Genomic DNA, 18,525 nt, shown 5'->3' on the forward strand with positions numbered 1-18,525 from the left:
CCTTGAGGTCACGTTTCCTTCCAAAGGTAGTATTTTTGTAGCAGAAATATAAATTTAAAAAATATGAATGACTGTATGTCACTCACCTTGTTTTTTAAACCTTTGCAATCAGGTTAGAAATGGGGAGGGGAAAATATTTTATGAATATTTACAGAAGGCCAAAAAAAAAACCAAAACCCAAACGTATTATGGGTCAATGTCTTGTTGTGTTAAAAGGCTGGTCTCTTAAACAATTAATTCATCTGTCTCTTCCTCAAAAAATTAATACCAAATAATAAAGTTCTCCCTTTCCCCAGTGATAAGGTACCTGGGGTCTACAAGGCATCAGCACCACGCTTGAGGCTAGAAGCCGATGGAAATGCTTCAGCTATGATCATCCGCAGAAGTGCCAGCGGGTGCGGCAGTCACCATGGGTACTATAAGGTTGGTAACCATGTAAATCTCTACAGATTAACCAGAACTGGCTGTGTTTTGTAATGATGAACTGATGAATCATGCAGCATTTGCCAGCTGCACCCCTCTACGGGGAAATCCTAACTTCAAAGGTATATTGGACTGAGTCTCCCACTTCTGCCTCCTGCGAGGATCTCCCAATACTCTCAGGATCTCCCTGCAGCTGCACCCTGAATTTTGAATCTTGGGTGGGAGAAGAATCCAGCTGATCTTGCATTCAATAGCTTTACCCTGCCGTCCACGTGGATGGAACTGCTTTCATCTTAAAATGCGGCCCATTTTGTATTGGTGGTATCAGAAGTTATGTCCTCATTGCACCCTTCTTCCTTAACAACTGCACTATCGCAAGAAGAAGACAGCATGGGCCAGTCACTCAAGATGCCATCAGTTAATAAAAACTCAGCTCGCAAATATCTAATAATCCATTGCCATTCTTTATTTTTGTTTTATTATTTAGCCTGAAAAGTATTCTCAAATGGTGAGAATTAACATTGAGAGCCTTTGTTGTAATTGATATGCATTAATATCACAGTCCTGCATGCTGTGGATTTCATTTGGGGATTTTTCTCCAACTTGGACATAGACTTTTATGGAACAGCAAAGGGAAAGGTGCTGCTCTGACTTATCTGGGAGAAAAGAGAAATGTTACTCTATCCAGTACTATGACTACAACAGATCAAGACTGTTAATCCTAACCATCTGCAGGTTGTGTGCAGAATGGAGCAGGTGTCGGGACAGATCCACAAAGCCCTACCAACCTGTCCATAATGGCACTGGGAGCATATTCATAACACAGGCTTAGCTAAATTTGCCCAAATCAGGCTTATAAACAGCCAACTGTCTAGTCACAAATGACTAACAGAGGTAGCAAATGCCAGACACATAACTGTGGCAACTTTTATAGACTTATTTCAAAACCATATAAGAATATATAAATGTTACACTGGCTAATATACACTTCCCATTGCTTTTCCACATTCTTAAATGCACTCACAAATAACACAAATCTCAAAGGCACATTTTAAAAGCCAAGTCTAAAGATACTGCAACATTCAGAAGGAAGAAGGTTCAATTTCTATCACCCCCACTCATCCTTTCGTCTTATCTACTGAACCTTTGCTATATACATGCTCATTGCTAGCTCAGTATGTGCCCCAACGATGGGAGAAATATTGTTTTGGGTACATATATCACACTTACATGGAGTAGTTTCCAAAACTGTTCAATGAAAATGACTTCAAATAACTGTGGAAAGCAGGAGAACTAGGTTTAAGATTATTTTCAAGCGAAATAGCATATTCATTTAGACTGAATGCATTTGAAAGGATATTTTGCATGACTGTGAGTTTTGACAGTCAAGTACATTTTGGAAAACTAGCTAACCTCGCCAGTAACTCAAATGTAGGACAAATAACCCCAAAACCAGAAAAGGTACTACTGTGCTTTTTTTTAGAGGGGCAGAAAGAGATTGGGGGAAAAATTGAAAAATAAACAAATGTCCAACTCATTCCAGCACAAATACTATTTTTTACTATGGACTGAGAATACACCAATCCCATGGTAACCACCTGGAGCTTACAAAATGGCGAATCAAATTGGTATTTGTTGTAATATTTATTTATGTTTTAGTTAATTATGTCTTACTGACTATTCCGTTATATTTTTTATCTCAATACTTTATCCTTTGTGGTAAACCCACTGTTATTATTGTGCTCCGTCGTGTATTTTGATATGTTTTTGATATATTTTGTACTCACTTAGGCATTGGATGTCTGCCTTCTTATGTGTATACCGCCCTGAGTCCCATCGGGGAGAGAGGGCGGTACAGAAATAAAGTAATAATAATAATAATATTCTAAGCCTTCAGAATACCAAGCATTACCCCATCCTGCTTCCCTAAATTTATAAAATGAGATATGCCTCTGTCCTGACCAAAATCAGAAAGTTGCAGATGCATACCATGTTAATGGAACAAAATGTTTTGCTAAATAAACTTGTAGCTTGAGATGTAAAAGAAGTGATGAAGAAACAGATTTATTGCAACTGGGAGGCTAAAATGCACAGGTTCTTATACAGAGCACAAAAACTGTAAATCAGGGATTGAGATGATCCTTTATTCCTGTGTGAATAGATAGATTTTTTTAAAAAAAGTTAAGACTAAATAGGAGAAAAGGGAGGCTGGATACTGAAAGAGGAAGAGGAAGTCACATAGAAATTTCTATACTTCTATACTCAAAGGCTGTCTGTATTATAGATTCTTAGCAATATATGAAGGAGCAAAACAACAATTCAAATGAGAAAAAAATCTATGCACTTGATTTGTGTTGTGGATTGAAACACAGGTGGGACCTTTGTCAAGTGTCTGTCTCAGGAGGCAGAGGAATTCAAGAGAGTTGTACATCATCAACATTATTCACATCCACACTCCACTTGGGCCATCTTTCAATTTACACAGAAACCAGCACTTCAGCGTTATTTCGTACGTTTGTTACGAAGTCATTTTTTCAAAGATGACTTTCTGCATAGAATTGCTCTCGCTCTCATCATTCCTTGTTTATTATCACCATGCACAAAACCTACTTACATATAACCACACATATCCCCATCAAGCATTTCCAGAATCCACAGAACACACAAATCACGAGCTGTTTCAGAAAAGGAAATGAATTATTTGCACTGAGCTCAAAGCCGTGCAAAAGTAAACATAAATTAAAAAATACCCAAGCATGTTCCTACAAATGCCATAGCATTCATCAAACCCAATCTGGTGTCACTTTGGCCAGGAAATGATATTCTGGTATGACTTCTCTATCACCATTCCCACCTCCTTCTTCTCCCATTCTAGTCAATTGAATCATGAAGTATGTCATTTGTCCCCCCAAAACCCTTTTTAGATACTCACATACATATGTCTAACTATTTTGAGAAAAGCAACAGAGGGTTACCCTATAGTTTAAGAGTCCCCAAGATATAGTAAAGACTTAGTTGACAGCTTTCTCCCCCTCCTCCTTCCCTGCTTTCCAAAGGAAAGAGTAGAGAGGAAGGGATAAACCTAAATGATTTTGAGAAGCTATAACTTACTGTGAACACACAAACGCCTTCGCAGCTGAAGCTGGAAAAGCAACTGCTCAGAGACTACATGAGGACATTTTATGAGAGTAAATAAGCAGAAAAGAAGGAAGGTGTCACTATAACAGCCGTTGGACGGATCGCACATTTATCAGTAATGCCCGCTCTGTTGTAACTACTGGTTTCCCCTCGTCTTGTTATAAAGATATATGCATATGCCTATGTATACTTCTTGTGCGTCGATCACACTGAAGTCTGGAGTAAACACACAACTGAATACAGGATTTCTCTCATACTAGACTCTCCAAAATGAGTGCTGCACAACTTTATATGAAAAGATTGTGCCCTAGCTCTTTTGCATTTTATCTGCATTCCAACGGCTGTCAAATAGCTTTCACGCAGGATATTTTTAATGCCATCACTAAAGAGTAAAGGTCCCAAAGGTACCTTTAAGCTCCAATCCCACGCAATCTTATAGAAGAACAAGCTCATAAGGAATGGAGTACAGCTGAATTCTCTGAGTACAAAGAATTATGTTAATTCTCAAAGAATAAACATAATAATAATATATTTATTTTTGTACCCCGCCTCCATTTCCCTGAAGGGACTCGGGGCGGCTTACATACGGCACAATGCGCCTAAAACAATCAATTAAAAACACACACAATTCAATACAACATGCACAAGATCATACTATAGTTTTTTTCTCATCCCTTCACATTAAGCAAGTTTCAATAAGAAAAGTATGGGAATACTGATTTGAAAGGAATCGCTTGGAGACATGAAGATATACTGTACGTGCGTGGAATTGCATGTGTCTCCTCCCTGGTCCCCGAAAGCTAATGTTGTTTCTTTAAAATAAAGTGGTGAAAAGTTTCCCAGACAAAAATTAGAATATAATTTTATTTTTGCAACAATGACATGAGGGTGAAAGGGAAAGGAACTTTCTGGACATTTCACCCTGAAAGTTAGTCCAACCCAACTGCCCACTGTTTCAATGCTTCCAACGAAGGGAATAAGGACAGTAAATGAAGTAGAGGAATCATCAGATAAACTGCGGGCCTTGTCTCGTGGAGACTGAAGGCTTTTCGTACAGTGGGTGACAGCCCTACTCTTTTGTCTGACCTAATTTATTTCTCTTTCAAGTTCAAATGAAGCCTTCTACTCTGTCAGTAGAAAATATCCACCCACAGACGCTGCCTTCCTATGAGAAAGAAATCTGTAGAAAAGTTAACCTGAGAAACTTCTTCACGAACATACCTTACCGGCTATTTCAGATTCTTTTTATGCAAGGCCATTGAATTATATATATTTGGACAAGGAAGCGTTTCCATCATTGTCAAAATAAATAAGGTATGCATAAATCACAGGAACACAAAAAAGACACATCTCTATACACACACAACAATAAGTGAGAGGAAGAGAAACTTTTTTTATATAGAAAGCTAGTTCCATTGCTTTTAGAGGGAATTCCTATGTTCGCTTTTAAGACAATCTGTCCATGTAGATTTCTGATCTTCAAAGCCATCACTATAATAAACACAGGCAGCTTTTAACGGCTTTACCCTTTCACAACGGTACATAATATTTAATTGCATTCAATAACTATTTTATCTCTTGCTCTGTGCTGAAATTTGTATGCAAGTGCCACGAAGACCCAAATGTGGGTAACAGAAATTTGCACAAGCATACTTGCACTAGCACACCATCTTTTAAATAGGTGGTTCCATTCAATATTCACTACTATGAAATATATTTGTATTTATTACCCTACTAATTATTCTTTTGTTGAATTGATGCATACACACATAAGCAGAGCAAAACAACTTCTAGCTGCACAATTGTGGACAAATACCTTCTCACCTAGTTAAAATAAAGCTTTTTGCAGATTTCCCTATCCTTGGGACAACTTAATAGAAATTTGCACAAGCATACTTGCACTAGCACACCATCGTTGAAATAGGCAGTTTCATTCAATATTCACTACAATGAAATATATTTGTATTTATTAGCCTACTAATTACTCTTTTGTTAAATGCATACACACATAAGCAGAGCAAAACAACTTCTAGCTGCACAACTATGGAGAAATATCTTCTCACCTAGTAAAAATAAAGCTTTTTACAGATTTAGTATCCTTGGGACATCTTAATAGAAATTTGCACAAGCATACTTGCACTAGCACACCATCATTGAAATAGATGGTTCATTCAATATTCACTACCATGAAATATATATTTGTATTTATTAGCCTATTAATTACTCTTTTGTTGAATCAATGCATGCATACGTTAGCAGAGCAAAACAACTTCTAGATGCACAACTGTGGACAAATACCTTCTCATCTAGTAAAAATAAAGCTTTTTACAGATTTAGTATCCTTGGGACATCTTAATAGAAATTTGCACAAGCATACTTGCCTAGCACACCATCGTTGAAATAGATGGTTTCATTAAAGTCACTACCATGAAATATATTTGTATTTATTAGCTTATTAATTACTCTTTTGTATAATCGATGCATACACACATAAACAGAGCAAAACAACTTCTAGCTGCACAATTGTGCACAAATATCTTCTCACCTATTAAAAACAGGTTTTTACAGATTTCCCTATCCTTGGAACATCTTTATCGATCACAACATGTACTGATTTTTTTGTATTTATGTACAGTGAAAAGGTGTGCAAAAATGTGTGTGTTGTATACAAACAACTGCATGCACGCTCTCTTTAACCACGTTTTCTTAAGGATTTAGCTCGGCTGGCCCGGCAGTATTATTATTCACAATAATTGTGTACATATTCCCCAGTTACAATCTTTCAGGCTCAGCATGCACAAATCCGAACCTACACAGAAGGCAAATTAATCATTATGTGCAATATACATTTTCATACTTGTGCGTGTTCCGACCCTTTTGCTCTCAGCTAATCCAGCAACTCAGAACAGGGAACACAAAGACAAGCCGTTGACAGTAAAAGACACTGTTAAAAACTAATTTTAATTAAAAGACATCTATCTTGCCAGAACTGTTTAATCAGTCATAATTTGCTTAAAAAATAGATTTATCTAACTAGCAATCTTTCTCATCTTGTAACCATATAGATCTCGACATGAAAATCGATACCACAACTTTACACCTAAAACATTTTTTGCAGCGGTGGAAACCATATCTTCTCTACCTATTATTTCCTCGCCTCCCCGGGTGCTGGGAACCCGATTTTTCTATGAGACAGGCTATGAGCGCCCCCTAGCTGCCACGAAAAACTACTGAGCGCCACAAGGCAAAAATGTGACTCGCTTTTCAGCTGAAAAGCTAGCAAAGTTTATTTTGGAAAGTATTTTGTAACAACAAATAAAGAGGGCGCAGGCAATCTAAATGGGAAATGTAAAAGGGAAAAGAAAACCCTTGTATAAAATGTGTTAAACTAATAGTTCATGACCTAAGAATACTAAGTTCTGATAAGAAAAGCAGAATGAGTGCCAACTGGAGTCGCTAACGTGTTGTTGAAGGTTTTCATGGCCAAAATCACTGGGTTGCTGTGAGTTTCCCAGGCTGTATGGCCATGTTCTAGAAGCATTCCCTCCTGACGTTTTGCCCACTTCTATGGCAAGCATCCTCGGAGATTATGAGGTCTGTTGGAAACTAAGCAAGGGAGGTTTATAATATCTGTAGAAGGTCCAGGGTGAGAGAAAGAACTCTAGTCTGTTGGGGGAATCCCAACAAAGGATTCCCCAAGCAGAAAGCAGTCAGGCCTTGAATCTGCAAGGCTTTGCAATGCTAATCAAGGTGATTAATTGAAGCATTCACACATGCCCCCAACAGACAAGAGTTCTTTCTCCCACCCTGGACCTTCCACAGATATATAAACCTCCCTTGCTTAGTTTCCACAGATATATAAACCTCCCTTGCTTAGTTTCTCTGACTGTATATCTCATAACCTCTGAGGATGTCTGTCATAGATGTGGGTGAAACGTCAGGAGAGAATGCTTTTGCAACATGGTCACACAGCCTGGCAAACTCACAGCAACCCAGTTGACAATTTGGCTTTCTCTGGCTGGACCACGTCCATTCATTCACCATTTGTGTCCTTCTCAATGAGGTAAACAGCCCATTGCTCAACAAACACAATGCATTTGATCCTTGAGAAAGGCACATGCTCAAGTACAAACACACATGTGTTTTGCTAATCTCTGACTGCATTACGCAGGGTGAAAAAAAGGGAGTTTTAGCCATGCTTACTAACACGCTTCAAATATTATTATAAGCTTGACAAAGCAGTCTCCGCTGTGTTTCCCTACTAATGCAAAGCAAAGCTGTTTCTTATTCCATCATCCACATATAAAGCCATTTCTTATCCTGGGCAAATCAAAATAACCCAAAGTAAACGTGAAGGTGGTAGGAAATTATAGGAAGTATCCAAATACTGAGCGGGATATTTTGAAACAAAACAAAAGCAGAAATTAAAATCCCTCCGAAGTGGGTAATATGAAGTAAAAATGGTTGTGTACAACCCGATAAGGTGCAGATAACAAAGAATGCAATATTTTGAAAGCCTTTCCTTAGCTCAGGCTGTAACAGCTGCCAGAGACATGCATGTGCTACAGTCCTACAGGTTTGCAAATAAATCCTGCCATCTCTACAATCTCCTTTCTAGTTTATTCTTTCATTACACCTACAGGTTATAAAAGGAGCCAGGTAAAATAAAATAACTTCTTGTCCAAGAACTTTAGAAATCTGATTGAAAATTCTCATTGAGAATATTTTTCCCAATTATATTTTTCTCTCTTCTCTCTCTCACCCACACATACAGTTTCTTCAAGTGAGTTTAACCTTGTTTTATGAGTGAAGGTCACTTAATTTGCCACTGGAAGGTTACCTTGATTCTATTCTAATATATTCTGCCATTCCTAAAATGCACAACTTATGCTCAAATAAGAAACTAGAAAAAATGGTAGAAATCTAGCCAAAGTTACTGTCTATCATACAGAAAAATTCTATTAACTTCTCTGTCTGGATTATAACCGAGATCTATTTTCACTTTCCAACTGTTATGTAACTTGCTGTATTTCCACAGGAAGCCACCACTGGAGACGAATCCAGATTTGATCATCAATTGGCTCTCCATCTATCACAAATGGATAAAGGACACATTTGGGAAGAGGGATGGAGCCACTGAAATTATAGCGGCCTGTCTCCAAACAAATCAGTAAGGAAAATACCAAGACAATCAAGTCAGGGAGCAATTTCTGTGGGCAGGAAACAAATCTTTTGCTGATCTGAATCTGGATTGTACCTTTCCAGATTGCAAATCTTACGCATACTTACTTGGGGCTAAATCCTACTGAACACAGCTATACATATATTTAAGTAAACACATATAGCACCAGAGTGCAAAATCTATTTTTTTCTCCTTTTGCACTTTCTCTGCCACTTGGCATTATATTTCAGCATCCACAGGGACAAAGATCTACGAAGACTCTTAAGGACGAAGGTGAAAATTAAACCCATTTGCCCCTCTTTGCTTTCATTCACCCTGTTTAGCAGAATAGCTGAAAAATGCAGTGCCATTTCTCTCCTGACAGGTTGTTTGACAGTGAGTCATCAAATAGCTGCAGTTCACTCTGAACACATCAGATTCATTCAGAAAAGAAGAGCAGGAAAGAAAGATAACTTATTTATTTGGCTTTTCTTTTCGGGACTTCTCCAAGTTCTCTGGGACTGATTTTCATTTCAAGCAGGCTCCTATTTATAACTCCTTTCTACACCTACAACCCAAATACAAGGCTGTGGGCTATATTTCAGAGGGAGGAACTGGCCAAGCCACCTCTGACTATTCCTTTGCCTAAGAAAACCCTACAAAATTCATGGGGTCATTGTAAGTAAGTTGAGAGAGACCGAAGGCACATCCTACGAAATTCATGGGGTCATCGTAAGTCGAGAGAGACCGAAGGCACATACAGATGTCTAATAAAGCCATCTCTCTAGGAACCTGTATAGTTTGAACATGAGTTGCTTGTTCCAGGCTCTCCCCATCTATATCCATATACACATACATACATGCACACACAATGTATGCCCGTCATCTATATCCATATACACATACATACATGCACACACAATGTCTCTTCCCCACTGCACTCCCACTTTTCTTGCACAGTTCAAGAGGCCACTCCGGTGACTGTCTCGTGTTGTTTAGCCCCTTCCAGATGGAAGGATGGGTGAAATAATTCAGGAGAGAAAGAAAATAAGACTTTCTTTCTCTGTCTGATCGTCCTACCACTAACATACACATGCATAGTTTAAATTTTTCTTGCACAGTTCAAGAGGCCACTTTGGTGATGGTCTCTTGTTGTTTAGCCCCTTCCAGGTGGAAGGATGGGTGAAATAATTCAGGAGGGAAATAAAAATAGTTTCTTTCTCTGTCTGATCTAAGCCATTATCCTACCACCAATGTACACATACAAAAGCCCCTCAATATCCAACCCAAATCCTGCCCATTTTTAATTTTTCTTGCACAGTTCAAGAGGCCACTCTGATTGTTGTCTCTTGTTGTTTACCCCCTTCCAGATGGAAGGATGGGTGAAATAATTCAGGAGGGAAAGAAAATAAGATAGTTTCTTTCTCGGTGTGATCTAAGCCATCATCTCACCAATAACGTACGCATGCAAGAGCTCTCCAAGATCCAACCCAAATCCTGAATAGTTTTTAATTTTTCTTGCACAGTTCAAGAGGCCACTTTGGTGATAGTCTCTTGTTGTTCAGCCCCTTCCTGATAGAAGGATGGGTGAAATAATTCAGGAGGGAAATAAAAATAGTTTCTTTCCCTGTCTGATCTAAGCCATTAACCAACCATCAATGTATACATTCAAGAGCCCTGCAAGATCCAACCCAAATCCTGCCTAGTTATAATTTTTCTTGCACAGTTCAAGAAGCCACTCTGATTGTTGTCTCTTGTTGTTTAGCACCTTCCAGATGGGAGGACGGGTGAAATAATTCACGAGGGAAAGAAAAATAGTTTCTTTCTCTGTCAGATCTAAGCTATCGTCCTACTATTAACATAACATGTGCAAAAACCCTCCAAGATCCAACCCAAATCTTGCATAATTTTAATTTTCACCACAAACAGACAGAACTGACACTCATGCTGAAACCTACCTGATTTGACCTTACCATTGACCAATGCCTTCCTTTCCTTCTCCTATTCTATTCCCATGCATTATGTGCCCTTCTCACCTTTCCCTATCTTCCCCAGCCCAGGCTCCTCATGCAAGGCATGCAGGAAAACAAAACAGATTGACTTCAAATTATCTGCAGTGAGGGAATAAAAAGACCAGCCTCTCTCTTTTATAGCACTTAAGCAAAAAAAAAATAATGAGGGGGGGGATTAATGTGGGCACTGTTGGCTCAAAAGGTTATATGCTTGGTCAGTTTGGAAGTGGCTTGGGGAGCATTTGCAACGACAATAACCCACTTTGTTGGTTGCAGAGACTGGACAACATCCCCATCCACTCCCCAGCTGCAAAACAAGCGCTCCCAAATCAATGCAAAGAGCTGATCACAAATGCATCTTCATTGGTGATGCAGCCGCTTCATAAAAGGTATGGAAGTGGGGGGGGGGGGGTTAGAGAGAAATATATACATACATAGCAAAGGGGGAAAAAGGAGAAAGGGGGATAACAATTCATAAAGCTATTATCCCGGGTCCCTCGACTTGCATTGGCCCATCCACGATAAATCCCGAGATGTTCTGACAAAACAACAAAGGAGAGGCAAAGAGGCAGGGACCGCTGTCACCCAACGCTCCTGGCAGATGGCTGCTAGTCCTGGGCTCCCTGCACTGAGGAGGGGGAAGGGGAAGGAAGGCTGGGGGTCTCTGCCTATCGAGGTATTTAAATTGGGAACAAATATATCCCATGCATATTCTATTTCTCCTGCACACGCAAGCATGCTGCATTTCCCCCTTTTCTCCAGGCGCAACGGCTTGCATGGAAACAAGAAGCCGAAGCTTGCAAAGGAGCTGTTCCTGTCGGCGTTTGCAGGGCTTGGCTTGGGCTCTGGGCTTGTTTCCTTCCCCTCCTTCACTCCATCTCACACACATACACAAACACCCCGAAAAGAAAACTACCCCGGGCTATTTATTATTATTATTTTTAATGTTGATGACCCATGCACCCAATGGACCACAGTTAAGCCAAGCCCAGAGAGAGAGAGGGCTTGCAAAGCAGAGCCAAAAAGAGGACCAAAAAGAGTGTTGGAAATCTGCTTCATTGCCATGGGAAGAAATAGAGAATGGGGAAGAGGGAGAAAGAGGGGATAAGAAGAAAACTAACCTGAGATTATTATTATTAAATGTTGATGACCCATGCACCCAATGGACCACAGTTAAGCCAAGCCCAGAGAGAGAGAGGGCTTGCAAAGCAGAGCCAAAAAGAGGACCAAAAGGAGTGTTGGAAATCTGCTTCATTGCCATAGGAAGAAATAGAGAATGGGGAAGAGGGAGAAAGGGGGGGATAATAAGAAAACTAACCTGAGATGATATGATTATTATTATTATTAAATGTTGATGACCCATGCACCCAATGGACCCTAATTAAGTCGGGGGGGGGGGCTTGCAAAGCAGAGCCAAAAAGAGGACCTTCCAAGTGTTGGACATTTGCTTCATTGCCATAGGAAGAAATAGAGAATGGGGAAGAGGGAGAAAGGGGAGGATAAGAAGAAAACTACCCCGGGCTATTCATTTATTATTATTATTATCATCATCATCATCATCATCATCATCATCATCATCATCATCATCATCATTATTATTCAATGTTGACCCATGCACCCAATGGACTCTAGATAAGTCGGGGGGGGGGGGGCTTGCAAAGCAGAGCCAAAAGAGGACCTTCCAAGTGTTGGACATCTGCTTCATTGCCAGGAAGAAATAGAGAAGAGGAAAAGGGAGAAAGGGGGGATAAGAAGAAAACTAATCTGGGCTATTTATTATTATTATTATTATTCAATGTTGATGACCTATGCAACTTCTTATTATTATTATTATTATTCAATGTTGGTGACCCATGCACCCAAGTCAAGCCCGGAGAGAGAGGGCTTACAAAGCAGAGCCAAAAAGAGGACCTTCAAGTGTTGGACATGTTTCATTGCAATGGGAACTACCATTGCAATTGCAACTACCCAGGACTATTATTATTTTTCACTGTTAATGACCCACATGCACCCAATGGACCCCAGTTAAGTCAAGCCCAGAGAGAGGGCTTGCAAAGCAGAGCCAAAAAGAGGACCTTCAAGTGTTGGACATCTGCTTCATTGACATAGGAAGAAATAGAGATGAGGAAGAGATAGAAAGGGGTTAGGGTTATCCATTCAAAAAACGTGGTTTTGAATGGGCAAGGAAGGAGGATCTGCTTAGAAAAGCTCTCGACACTCCCCTCGTTCCTTGGATGGACCTTATCCCTGGATCCCAACTCTTTCTCCCCAAACAGAGACACAACTGGCTTCTTGTGCAAAGACCACCCCGTTCTAGATATCTCTCTGCCCACTTCTACCTCCCTGGAGAAACCTTGCAACTATTTCTCTGTGTGCAGCCTGTCCTCACCACAACCATCAAATCCTTTGCAAAAGTGGCGCCTTGTTATTTGCAGGACACCATCACCCCTTTTGCAAAAAAGTAGCGCCTTATTTGCAGGACGTTTTCCTGCAAAGCTGTTTGCGCTCGGCCCATGCAAAGAGGGGCTCCCCTCCCTGCACCAGGTTCCTTTCTCTCTCTTCTCTCCCCCCACTTGCATTTCCCACCCTCCCCTCCCAGCTCACATGTATACCTGCCCTCCCTCCCTTCCCATCCCCTTCTTGAAAAGGAGAACTTGACAGACACATCCCCCCACTCTCCCTATAGTATTATGTTCAACACAAAAAGGTGTCCTAAGAGGAGAAGGCTGTGGGAAGCCTCTCCAACTACCTGTCCACTGACTCGCGCCTCTCTCATCCTCACCTAGAAGTCCTGGGTTTCCTCTATTTTGGAGCAGAAAAGGATCCCAGGGGAGGCTTTCCACCCTCTACCCCCCTCCTCTTACTTCTCCCCAGCTCCTCATGCCGGCCTCCTTTCCATGTGGTTCCCATTAAGCCCCTGACTTTCTCCCCCACCTCACTCCAGCCACCTTTCTTCTCCCTCTCCAAGTTTGGACTGGCTTTTACTCCCTTTCTTTCTCTGTCTCCAAGTCCTTCGAGTGGGTCTCCCACAGCACAACACTCCCCACACACACACACAACGTGTTATGGCCTACCCTTAGGTTTACCTCCCCCCCAAACTTTGCTTAGAAGAGACCTCTTTCCCTCTCTCCACCGTGCGCCCTGCTCTCCAAGCCAGGCGCGCTTTGCAAAGCCCCTCCAAATCCAGCATCTTTGTCCTTTCTTCCTCCAACTCTTCCCTTTCCTTGCACCCACCTGAGTCTCTCAAACACGCACACGCATAACCAGGTATACACCAAAGCAGATTTACTCCCTACACCGGTTTCAAATTCGCCCCAACTTTCCCTCTCCACTCTGCGCCCTCCTTTCCTGCATTCTAGGGTTCTCCTCCTTTCTTTCTTTCTTTCTTTCTTTTTTTCTTCCTCCAACTCCTCTTCCTTTCCTTGTATTGCACAAATACACCTACCTTAGGCTTCCAAACACACGCACACATCCCTAGGCTTAAATCGGAGCACGGTTGAACCCCCAAACCGTTTCCAAATTGGCTCCAAACTTGTCTAAACGTCCAGACGCGCCTCTGGATGTCTGCCTTCGCCTCTGTGCGCCTTCCCAATCCCCTCTCCAGCATCCTCTCCTTTTCTCCCTCCAACTCTGCAGTCCCAAGCCTACCTTAAGTCTCCCAGTTGGGCACCTTCCTTGCTTCCCTTCGTGGAGGCACAAGGAGGCTCCCCAAGTTCCCATCTCTCCTCCCCAACCGGGTTCCCCCCCCCTCCTTCCCTAGTTTCTCCAAAAGCGCACGCAATCCAGGCACTCTTCTTTCCCCCCTCGTCCCTCCTTTTTTGCAACTTACGCGTGATAATTTCCCGTTGCGATAAGTGCTGCGGGTTGCCCTGCTTGCGACGGGACATTGCCCTGGCATTTACACGGTCATCGCCCGGAGAGCTGGACTTGAGAGCCGGGTCGGAGGAGGAGGAGGAAGGGGGAGCAATCTTCTTCCTTTTCTCTTCTTCTATTTTCTTCTTCTTGGTGGAAGAAAGAAAACACAATGTAGATGGTGATGAGGTGAAGAGCGGCGATGGCGAGGAAGCCTTGGATGGAGAAAGAGGCGAAACTCTGGCCAGCCCCCCTTCTTTCTTTCTTTCTTTCTTTCTGCCTGCTTGGCGCGCTCAAGGCGAGGTCCTTCCTTCAATTAAAACATCATCATCATCATCACCGGCACCAAAGCCAAGAGAGGGGGAGAGGCTTGCTTGGGGTGATTTTCGCCAGGCAACGCAAACTGTCTTTGGGGGTTTTCCCCCCCTCCCTTTGCAACCGCTTCCAGATCTGTTTCTTGAACTTCAGGGGAAGAGAGAAGGATGGTTGTGTCCCTCCTCCTCCTCTTCCCCCCTTTCACCAAGCGCAGAGAAAGACTTTCTTTTTATTTTTCCAGAGAATGGAGAAGGGGAAAGAGATGGAAGGGGGGAAGGAGAAAAAAATGTAGGGAGAGAAGAAAAAAGAGCCACCAAAGTGCACTTCTTCCTTCCACCTGGGATGAGAAAAGAGAGACGCACGCTGGCACACCAAAAAGTAGGGAAAAATGGGGAGAAAAGGCAAAAGGGGGGAAAGGAAAGAAAACCACCCGAGCTTTGGCGGTGGGTGACTTCAGAGTCTCTCTTTGGAGAGGGCAGCCCAGACTGTGCCAGTTCAAGGTTGGGGTTTTGTTGTTGTAGTAGTAGGAGTCTAGAATCGGATGTATAGATCTCTCTCTCTCTCTCTCTCTTATCTATTGGCTAGGCTTTGGCGGCAGCCTTTGCCCCCCTGTCTCCCTCCCTTTGCTTGGCAGCAGAAGAGGGTCTCTCTCTCTGTCTCTGTCTCTCTCTCGGCAGGCAGCCCCCCGGTGCTTCTGGCTAGGACTGGGGAGAGAGAGAGCTCTATTGCAATGTGAAGATGGCGGAGTCCTGGTTCCCTGGGAGCGCTCCGTCTCGCTGTGGCTGGGTCTGCCTCCGTACAATGGGATAAAATTCAAGTTCAAGTGCGGACGTGACGTTTAATCTGCACTAGAGACAAAAAAAAATAAGACTAGGAGCACTGGGGGCGACTAGCGGTGGCTTTTTAACATTGTACCCTGCAAGAGAACAAGAAGAAGAAGAAGGGGGAGGAAGGAGAAGGGGAAAAAAGAGGGGGAAGAGAGAGAAAGAGAGAGAGAGAAGAAGAAGCAAAGAAGAGGTGTGTGTATGTTTGGAGAGAGGAGGGCCCTCCAAGCCCAAACCTGGCCTTGGGCTTTCTGCAAAAGGAGATGGATTTAGAAAAAGGAAAGGGAATTGGAAAGCGAGGTGAAGCTTCACTGGCTTGGGAAAGAGGCAGAGGGGAAAGGGAAGAAGAAAGAGGGGGAAAGAGAGAGAAAGAGAGGAGAAGCAAAGAAGAGGTGTGTGTGTGTTTGGAGAGAGGGGGAGAAAAGAGCCAGACCTGGCCTTGGACTTTCTGCAAAAGGAGATGGATTTAGAAAGTCGGGGAAAGAAAGAGGAAAGGGATCTGGAAAGAGAGGTGAAGCTTCTTTGGCTTGGGAAAGAGGCAGAGAAAAAGGGAAGTAGAGTGGTTTCCACTCTAGCAGCCTCTTCGGCCAAAGCAGAGGAAGGGAAGCTAGGGAAGGAGAAGGTCTTAGGTGGGAGGAAGCCTCTTAGGGTTGGAGGGAAAGGAGGGAGGGAGGCACCAAAAAGAGGTTGAGAGGTGAGCAGGACCCAAGTCCACCTTTCGACCAAAGCAGAAAAGGAGAAGGTCTTGAGGGGGGGGCTTTCTGGGGTTGGAGAGAGGGGAAAGGAAAGGAGGGAGGGAGGCACCCAAGAGACGTTGAGCAGGACCCAAGCCCACCTTTCGTCTTGGGGGGGGGGGCTTTCTGGGGTTGGAGAGAATGGAAAGGAAAGGAGGGAGGAAGGCACCCAAGAGAGGTTGAGAGGTGAGCAAGACCTGAGCCCACCTTTCCACCAAAGCAGAGAATGAGAAGCTAGGGAAGGAGAAGATCTTAAGTGGGAAGGAAGGCTCTCTAGGGTTGGAGAGAAAGGAAAGGAGGAGGGAAGGCACCAAAGGGAGGTTGAGAGGTGAGCTGGACCCAAGCCCACCTTTCGACCACAGCAGAGAAGGAGATCTTTGGGGGGAAGGAAGGCTCTAGGGTTGGAGAGAAGGGAAAGGAAAGGAGGGAAGAAGGCACCAAAGGGAGGTTGAGAGGTGACCAGGACACGAGCCCACCTTTTGGCAAAGCAGAGGAGGAGACGGTCTTAGGGGGGGAAGGAAGTCTCTCTAGGTTGGAGAGAAGGGAAAGGAAAGGAGGGAGGGAGATACCTAAGGGAGGTTGAGAGGTGAGCTGGACCCAAGCCCACCTTTCGACCACAGCAGAGAAGGAGGTCTTAGGGGGGAAGGAAGGGGGGAGGGAAAGGAAAGGAAAGGAGGAGGGAAGGCACCAAAGGGAGGTCGAGAGGTGAGCAGGACACGAGCCCACCTTTTGGCAAAGCAGAGGAGGAGACGGTCTTGGGGGGGGGGGGGAGTCTCTCTAGGGTTGGAGAGAAGGGAAAGGAAAGGAGGGAAGGAGATACCTAAGGGAGGTTGAGAGGTGAGCTGGACCCAAGCCCACCTTTCGACCACAGCAGAGAAGGAGGTCTTTGGGGGGAAGGAAGGCTCTCTAGGGTTGGAGAGAAGGGAAAGGAAAGGAGGGAAGAAGGCACCAAAGGTGAGCAGGACCCGAGCCCACCTCCCTCCTCCATCCCGCGCGCCCGCCCACCCTGCTGGAAAGGAGCCCAAATGGGACGGACCTTTCTCTCTCTTCTCTCTCTCTCTCTCTCTCTCTCTCTAAGCCTTCGGGGAGACTGGAGAGAAAGGGCTGGGGGTGGGAGGGAAGGAAGGAAAGAAGGAGGGGGTGAAGCCAAGCAAGCCGGCGCCGGAAGAAGAGCCCTAGCCAGGGCAAGGAAGAGTTGGAAGGAGGGCAGGATGGGGAAGGAGGAGGAGAAGTGGAGGAGAGAGGTCCAGAGCGGTTTTCTCTCCCCGGATCCACCTGCTCACCTTTCGCCCTCCCTCGGTGCCTTCTTCCCTCCTCTCCTTTCCCTTCCCTTCCTTCCAACCTCTCCCACGCGGCTGGGTCGTGGCTCCACCAGGAGATCCATAGGCTCCCACCCTCCCCCATTGCCCCCCCCCCCCCAACCAAAGCCCAGGCCAACTCCACGCTCCGGTTTGCTGGCTTGCTTGCTTGCTTTCCTCGAGCGCAAGCAATTCGAGGCGGCGAGCAGGATCCAAACACCTTCCCCGCGCATTTCCCACTGCTTTTTACAATAACACAAATATCTGCGTGGGGGAAGGAAGAGAGATCTCTCTCTCTCAATTCCACCACCCCCCCCCCCTTTCCCTCTCTCTCTTCTCTTCCAGTCTCTCCATCGGAATTGCGATTGCAGAGGGAGCCACAAAGACAGACACACGTGCACACACTCTCTCTCTCTCAAACACGCATGTGTTCAGGCATCTCGTGTGGATATAACAGCAAACTTGGGCCCGCCAGGTGTTTTGGGCTGCAACTCCCACCATTCTTAACAACCTCAGGCCCTTTCCTTTTCCCCCTCAGCTGCCTAATCAGCAGCTTCCCTTTGAAGTTGGAGAGCCTGCCCTTCTTTCTCCAAGGACTGTGGCCAAGGCGCTAGTCCTCAAGGATCCCCTCATAGAATGGTATTACTTCTACCACTTCATCACACTAGAGAGAGAGAAATCCACTTAAGTGAAGCTGTTAAAGGTTCCTCCCTAAACTACAAACTCCAGAATTCTGCAGGAGGCAGCAATCAGATTTAAAGTGGATTT

General features: G+C 43.8%; 1 protein-coding gene across 6 annotated transcripts in view; it reads right to left on the reverse strand.

The window, feature by feature from the left end:
* Nucleotides 1-16,066, reverse strand: part of BCL11B (BCL11 transcription factor B) — a 193,320-nt gene extending 177,254 nt beyond the window's left edge. For 5 of the 6 annotated variants that reach the window (XM_060755823.2, XM_060755841.2, XM_060755796.2 and 2 more), the window contains exon 1: nt 14,564-16,066. In XM_060755823.2, the coding sequence (XP_060611806.1) occupies nt 14,564-14,621 (58 nt within the window). In that variant the 5' untranslated portion in view covers nt 14,622-16,066. Of the gene's footprint in view, nt 1-14,382; nt 14,466-14,563 lie in introns of those variants that run through there. The other variant, XM_060755805.2, reaches the window with a different exon arrangement.
* Nucleotides 16,067-18,525: the final 2,459 nt, after the last annotated feature.

Source organism: Anolis sagrei, chromosome 1, assembly GCF_037176765.1.
Source record: "Anolis sagrei isolate rAnoSag1 chromosome 1, rAnoSag1.mat, whole genome shotgun sequence".
NCBI classification, from domain to species: Eukaryota; Metazoa; Chordata; class Lepidosauria; order Squamata; family Dactyloidae; genus Anolis; species Anolis sagrei.